Raw genomic sequence first — 6,295 nt, forward strand, 5'->3', positions numbered from 1 at the left:
GCACGGGCGCGCCCCGCGGCAGGTGGAAGTTACGCCAGGCACGCCGATAGTCTGTTTGTGATGGGAACCCTTTAATGAACTGTAAAAAATGAAGCGTTTTGGGGGGGTTTCCTCCCTTTTTCACTGACAACGGGCTCCGGGGATCGCTGCCTGGCTGCGGGGAGCCTGCCGGCCTCGGAGCTGCGGGGCTCGCTGAGACCCCGGCGTCAGGCGGCTCCTGCGCGGCGCCGCCGGTGCCGGTACCGGGAGCTGCGGTGCCGCCCAATGCGCGCCGGGTGGCGCTGCCCCCGCGCTGCCGCTCCGCGTCCGCCAGGCGGCGCCACTGCGCGGGGCGGCTGAGCCCGCGGTCACGTGACTCGGCGCCCCGCCCGAGGCTTCAACAGCTCCCCCGGGCCGCCAGGGGGCGCCGCTCCGGCGGGCGCACGCGCGGAGGCGGGAGCGGGGCCGGCGGGGAGCGGGTCCCGCTGCGGGCTCTGCCGGGCCCGGGGGAGCCGCTGCTGGGGGAGCCGGTTTCCACTCGGCGGGGCCGCGGGGCGGCTCTGGGCCCTGCGCGGAGCCGGGCTGGGACCGAAGCCCCTTTCGTTCCGGTCCCGAGCGCTGCGGCGGGAGCAGAGGCTCATCCCGGCGCCGGGGGAGGAGCCCGTACGGCCCCGAGGCGGCGAGGACGTGCCCGGTGAGTGTCCCGGGGGCCCGGGGAGCGGGTCTGTGCTCGGGGCTTCGCCCCTCGTCCTGCTGCAGGCCGGGGAGGAGGGGCCCGTCCCCCGGCAGGGCTCCCCCCGGGGCTGGAGGCTGCCGGGGGGGCCCCGCGGTTCCGAGCCGGGGCCGGGCGGGGCTGGGGGTGTGTTCGGGGAGGCGGGAGCGGGCGCCGGGAGGTCCGGCCAGACCCGCTGGGCTGGTGGGGGCCGGGGGGTTTGGCCGCGGGTGTTTCTGCTCCAGCTCGGCCCGGGGGGCTGGGTTGTGTCCCTGTTTGTGGGGTTCTGCGCCCGTCTTCTGTTGCTTTGCGCGTCTGTGGTTTTTGGGGTCTGCTCTCGTGGTTTTTGGGGTTTGCAGCTCTTGTTTTTCGGTTTGTGCTCAAGTCTTTGTTGGATTGTGCACCCATTGAGGTTTGAGTTTATGCACCTGGTGTGTTTTGGTTTCTTCACCTGTTTATTGGTAGTGTACCAGTTTTTATTGGGTTTGTGCTTGTGCCCTCATTTGTTCAGTGTGTACCCTGTTTATTCAGTTTGTGTTTGTGCCTCGTATGTTTCACACCAAGCTTGTGGGTGGCTCCAGTTGAGTTCTGGTTCCAGTTCTTCTCAGTTCCAATTTTTCTGCTCTGGTTTCTTTCAGCTCCAGCTCCAGCCTGTGCAGCTTCAAGCTTGTTTGTGGTTCCAGCTCCAACTGCTTCTGGTTCCAGTTATTCTGCGGCTCCAGCTCCAGCTTGTTCCAACAAGCTTGGCCTTTGGCCAGATTGTAAATCAATCACTGTCACAACTTGCATATGACCTGTCATAATTAAACATGAATAAATATGAACTAATTATCTAATAACTAGTCCAGTGGTTGAACAGTCCTTGAATAAAAGAGGGGGGAAAAATCACTTTTCGTGCCAGAAACTAAGTCGAACACCTGAAACAGCCTGGTGCATGGCAGCGTCTGAACACTTAGGGGCCAGGGTGTCTGCACCCCCAGCCCCTCCACGAGGGGCCCCTCCATGAGGGGGCCCCCCCACCTGCCCTCAACCCCACCCCAGGCAATCCCCCTGCCCCGGCCCCCTCCCACCCCCCCCAATCCGCCCCCACCCCGGGCACCCCCCCCGACTCCCTCCCCCAGTCCGGCCCCCCCTCCTCCCCAGCCCCCCGCTTCTGCCCACCCCCCTGCCCAGCACCCTCCCAGCCCCCTCCCAAGGGGCCAACCCGGCCCCTGGGTTTGAGCCCAGGAACAGCCACTGGGTCTCTGTTCCCGAGCCCAAAGCCCAGGCCTTGGGCTCTGCTCCAGCCCCAGGAGCCCCTTTCCCAGCCCCGACAACGCAGCTCGGGCTCCGTTCTCAGGGCTGGGAAACGCCCGGCTGGCTCGGTGCTGCTGAACCCCAGCACCGGGACACGGGGCTCCAGTTCCATCAGCCCCCACAGCCCCCTAGCGAACCCAACCCCGCGTGTGGTGCCGGGGACGGGCCGGGAGCCCCGGCGGTGTCGGGCGGTGCTTGAGAACTGGCTGGGGGGACCCGCGGGGCGGGCCCGGCCCCGTGTGGCCGCGGGCGGCTCGGGCGGGGACGGGGGGCGCCGGGCTCCGGCCCTCCGGGCTTTATTCCCCCCGGCGCCCCGAGCCCCGCGGCTGCTGCTCCGCGGAGCCGCCCGGGCACCGGCCGCACTTGCCCGCCCGCCTCCGCCCAGAGACCCCCCGGTGCTGCCGCTCCCCGGGCCGATCGTGCCTCTCACCTGGGGCGGGCGGACTCGGCCCCTCCGCCGCTCCGAGCTCCCGGCGAAGGGCCGGGCCGGTCCCGCTGCCCCCGGGGCCGCCGCCGCACCCGGAACTCGAACCCGCCCGCCCCGGAGCCGCAGGCACAATGAGAGCGCGGACGGCAGCCGCCAGGGGACTAAACTCCTCGGCCCCGCCCCGCGCAGGCGCCCTGGGCCCCGCCCCGCCCGGGGGAGGAGGCTCCGCTGGGGCGCGAGCGGAGGGCGGGGCGGCTCGTCGGCCGCAGGGTCCTAGCGCCGCCCGCTCCCGGTGACGCCGAGCGCGCTGCGGGCACACCCCGGCGGGGCGGGAGGGGGCACCGATCCGCGCAGGCGGCTCCGGGCGATCGCGGCGGCGGGAGGCATAGGGCCGGGACGTCGCAGCCCAGGGCACCAAGCGCAATCCGCTGAGCAGCGGGCCCACCCCCAGCCGCGCCGCTCGGCCCAGCGCAGGCGCACCGCGCCCGGTACCGGCAGCGCTGTCATGGCGGAGAAGGCGCAGAAGGGGTGAGTCCCGCCGCCCGCCGGTTACTTTCCCCGCACCCCCGGGGTGCGGCGAGGCTCCCTTCCTTACCCCCGCCCGCTCCCCTCAGCGATGCCGCCCGCAGCATCCCCCGGAGCACCGGCCCCCCCGGGTCCCTCCCCCGCCCGTTAACGCGTCCGTTCCCGCAGCGTGAAGATCGCGCCGGGGGCCGTGGTGTGCGTGGAGAGCGAGATCCGCGGGGACGTGGCCATCGGTAAGGGGTGCGTCCCCCCGGCCTGACCCCGCATGCCCGGGTGCCGGCGCGGGCGTCGCGGCCGGCCCGAGCTCACGGGCGGGCTGTTCGGCAGGGCCGCGGACCGTGGTGCACCCCAAGGCCAGGATCATCGCCGAGGCGGGACCGATCGTCATCGGCGAGGGGAACCTGATCGAGGAGCAGGCGCTCATCATTAACGGGTCGGTACCGCGGGGTGCCCCCCGTTTCAGCGCGGCTTGTTCGCGGTGCGTGCCCCGGGGGCCGGACTGGGGGCCAGAGGGTGTGTTTGGGATCCCCAGGCTGTTCCCAGACTGGGTTTGGGGAGGGCGGGTGTTTTCTGAGATTCTCTCGAGCTCCCTTATCTTGTCAGCATGAGCTGGTGCTTACGGCTCCTTACGGGTGTTATTTTAACAGCTCCAGGGAGCTATAATTTAATAAAACATTTATTTTGTTTGTGCGGCACTATGACTAGGGAAGAAGTCCTCCCTTTGTGAATCCCTCTGCAGCCGACAGATCCTCATCCTGGAAGGATCTAATCCTGAGAACGAGGGAGTAAGCGGTCTCAAAACGCTGGCAGCCGGGCTGGATTGGATGGCATATATGTGACAAAATTGAGAGCCGTCTGTCAAACAAGATCTTTCAGATCTCAAAGCTTGTAATATATTATTCCATCTTGCAGGTATCCGGAAAATATTACCCCAGAAACGGAAGAGATGGAGCCCAAACCGATGGTGATTGGCACCAACAATGTTTTTGAAGTTGGCTGTTGTATCCTTGCTGTGCAGTGAAGCTGTCTCAGCCCCGGAGGGCTTTGATGGACACATAGATGAGGTTGTTAGGGACATAGTTTAGGTTATGGTTGGACTCAATGATCCTGAGGGTCTCTTCCAACCAAAATGATCCTGTGATTCTATACACCGTGTGTGCAGATCAGTACGGAGGGAAGCACATGCAAGCTCTGTCAAGGTTTACCTTTTGAAATAAAAGCGAAACATTTTCCAGTTTTCTTTAATATAAATCCCTAGATTCCCAAGCAATGAAAGTGGGAGATAACAACGTCATCGAATCTAAAGGTACGTCTGGGCTTAGTGTCTGTTGGAGACGCTGGGATCAGCGAGGCACCCACCTTTCAAATCCTCTCCCTCGCAGCGTTTGTGGGCAGGAACGTCATCCTGACGAGCGGCTGCATCATCGGCGCCTGCTGCAACGTCAACACCTATGAGGTGATCCCCGAAAACACCGTCATCTACGGGGCCGACTGTCTCCGCCGCGTCCAGACCGAGCGGCCACAGGTGGGTGTGACACGAGTGACACGCCGTCACCCTCCCCTCCTCTGCTGCCTGACCCCCCCACCTGTGTCTTCCAGCCCCAAACGCTGCAGCTGGATTTCCTAATGAAGATCTTGCCAAACTACCATCACCTGAAGAAGACCACGAAGGCCACGTCCACTCCTGTCAAGAGCTGAGCTCCTTCTGACCTGGCCCTTTGGAGCACGACACGCTCACTGGTCTCTGCATCCTTCATTCCATCTTTGAAAAAAAACAAAACAAAACAAAAAAAAGAAAAACGACCCCCGTCTTGCTCATTTGTGTCCTTTATTTAAACTCCTCCGAGCATCTCCGACCAGCTTTGGATCTGTCGTTTCTCTCACGCACTAGCTGTATTGTACGTGCTTTGTTTCAGGAATAAAAACAATGCCTGTTTCTCTTGCCAGGTGGGATTGCAATCCTTTCGGACGTGTCTGCACTTCCCAGCAGCTCCGTTTCCCGCCAGCCCCTGAGATTCCTGGGGGATGTTTTTTTACGACTTCCCTTCCCATCCTTGTACAACACCACCTGATGTTCTCCCTCGGTGTGGGAGGAAACGGATGTTGTAGCAGAAATTCCTGTAGGAAAGAGAGGGAGACAGAGGATCCCCAAACACCAGCTGAGCTGCAGGACATGTTATATTTTTAAAATTATTTTAAAAGCACTCCCCAGACAGATTTGGGACTAGGGATTTCGGGTGGGACAGGTCAAGGCACAAAAGTGGTGCAACACCCATATATACAGAGCTGAGGGGATTTTCTCCCTGAGTTCAGTTGCAGGGATACCAAAAAAAACCCCACAAACCACTAAATAAGTGGAGGAAAACAGCAGGAGATGAAATGCGTCTCTCCTCCACCTTCCCCCTCTGCCAAAAAATAAGATGAGGTTTTGCTGTGAATTTACCCCAAAAGCAAGAGGCTCCAGCAGATCTGGGTAACTAGACGGGTCCCCCCTCTTGAGGCCACCTTGCCCTTGTAGCTGGACATGTCCCGCTCCCTGAGGCACGGCTGGTTTCCATCTCCCTCCCAGCACGAGAGGTTCTGCTCTGTAAATCGCGGCTGCAGAGGCTGGAAACGCTCCCGTGCTGCGGGGCTGGGTCCAGCCGGGTGCGGGCAGGAGGTGCAGGCAGCTGCCCGTGGGTCTGGCTTGGCCGCTGAGTTGTGGAAAGGTGAGCCGTGACCTTGACGACTCGTTCCGTACAAGCCCTCTCCGGTCAGCGGGATGTCCTCGGTGTCACCTCCGGTCCCCGTGCGGGCGGCATCTGCTCCGGACACGGCTGCTGGTCAAATGCTTTCCATCCCCAAATTCTCCATCACGATGCTCCGGAGCCTTGCGGGACCACTGAGCCCTCTGTGGGGATGCAGCAGGATGGGGTCAAGCCAAAACTGAAATATAAAATCGAAGAAGCAGGGTGTAAAGTCCGGCATCAGGCTCCCCTAAAGCCCAGCCTAAGCAGGGAGTGGGGTGGGAGCCTAAATGCAGGGCCAGGGGCCAGGTAGGGAGGGGGCGTGGATGGTGGGGACCCCAGGTGGGGCTGGTTGGGGCCATGAGTGTTTGCCCCAAACGCCTGGGCAGGGCGATGGGGGGATTTGAAGGGGGCACCCACACCCAGAAGAGGGAGTGGAGAAATTTGGGCCACAGTCAGGCTCGTGCCCAGTGCCTCAGGCAGCCACCCACTCACCTGAGAGTCCCCGGTGGGGACGTCACCTCCCTGCCACTGGCCAGCCCCCGGGGCCCTGCTCCCCATCCGGTGCCCTGTGCCACCAGCACTGTCCCCTCTCCTGCCCCACAGCCCTGCTGCAGCGCTCTGTCTCAT

At 63.3% G+C, this 6,295-nt stretch overlaps 1 protein-coding gene and 1 long non-coding RNA gene across 3 annotated transcripts; one reads left to right on the plus strand and one right to left on the minus strand.

Moving 5' to 3' along the window:
• Positions 1–1,127: 1,127 nt before the first annotated feature.
• LOC135988517 (uncharacterized) lies at positions 1,128–2,527 on the minus strand. Its single transcript, XR_010606165.1, has 2 exons — positions 2,418–2,527; positions 1,128–1,485 (listed from the first exon to the last, which is right to left on the minus strand). It is a non-coding gene; the product is annotated as an uncharacterized LOC135988517 (long non-coding RNA).
• A 97-nt stretch (positions 2,528–2,624) lies between these two features.
• Positions 2,625–4,898, plus strand: DCTN6 (dynactin subunit 6). 2 transcript variants are annotated; one of them, XM_065634228.1, is made up of 7 exons: positions 2,625–2,942; positions 3,108–3,172; positions 3,267–3,417; positions 3,852–3,940; positions 4,198–4,245; positions 4,322–4,464; positions 4,539–4,898. In XM_065634228.1, exons 1-7 carry the CDS (start codon positions 2,920–2,922, stop codon positions 4,635–4,637), a joined length of 618 nt encoding a protein of 205 aa, XP_065490300.1. In that variant the 5' UTR covers positions 2,625–2,919; the 3' UTR covers positions 4,638–4,898. The 2 variants fall into 2 exon arrangements, with proteins under 2 accessions (XP_065490300.1, XP_065490301.1); XM_065634229.1 differs by having other exon boundaries at positions 3,267–3,372.
• The last annotated feature ends 1,397 nt before the right edge of the window (positions 4,899–6,295 follow it).

The sequence above is a fragment of the Caloenas nicobarica genome, chromosome 4 (genome assembly GCF_036013445.1).
Source record: "Caloenas nicobarica isolate bCalNic1 chromosome 4, bCalNic1.hap1, whole genome shotgun sequence".
Classification (NCBI taxonomy): Eukaryota; Metazoa; Chordata; class Aves; order Columbiformes; family Columbidae; genus Caloenas; species Caloenas nicobarica.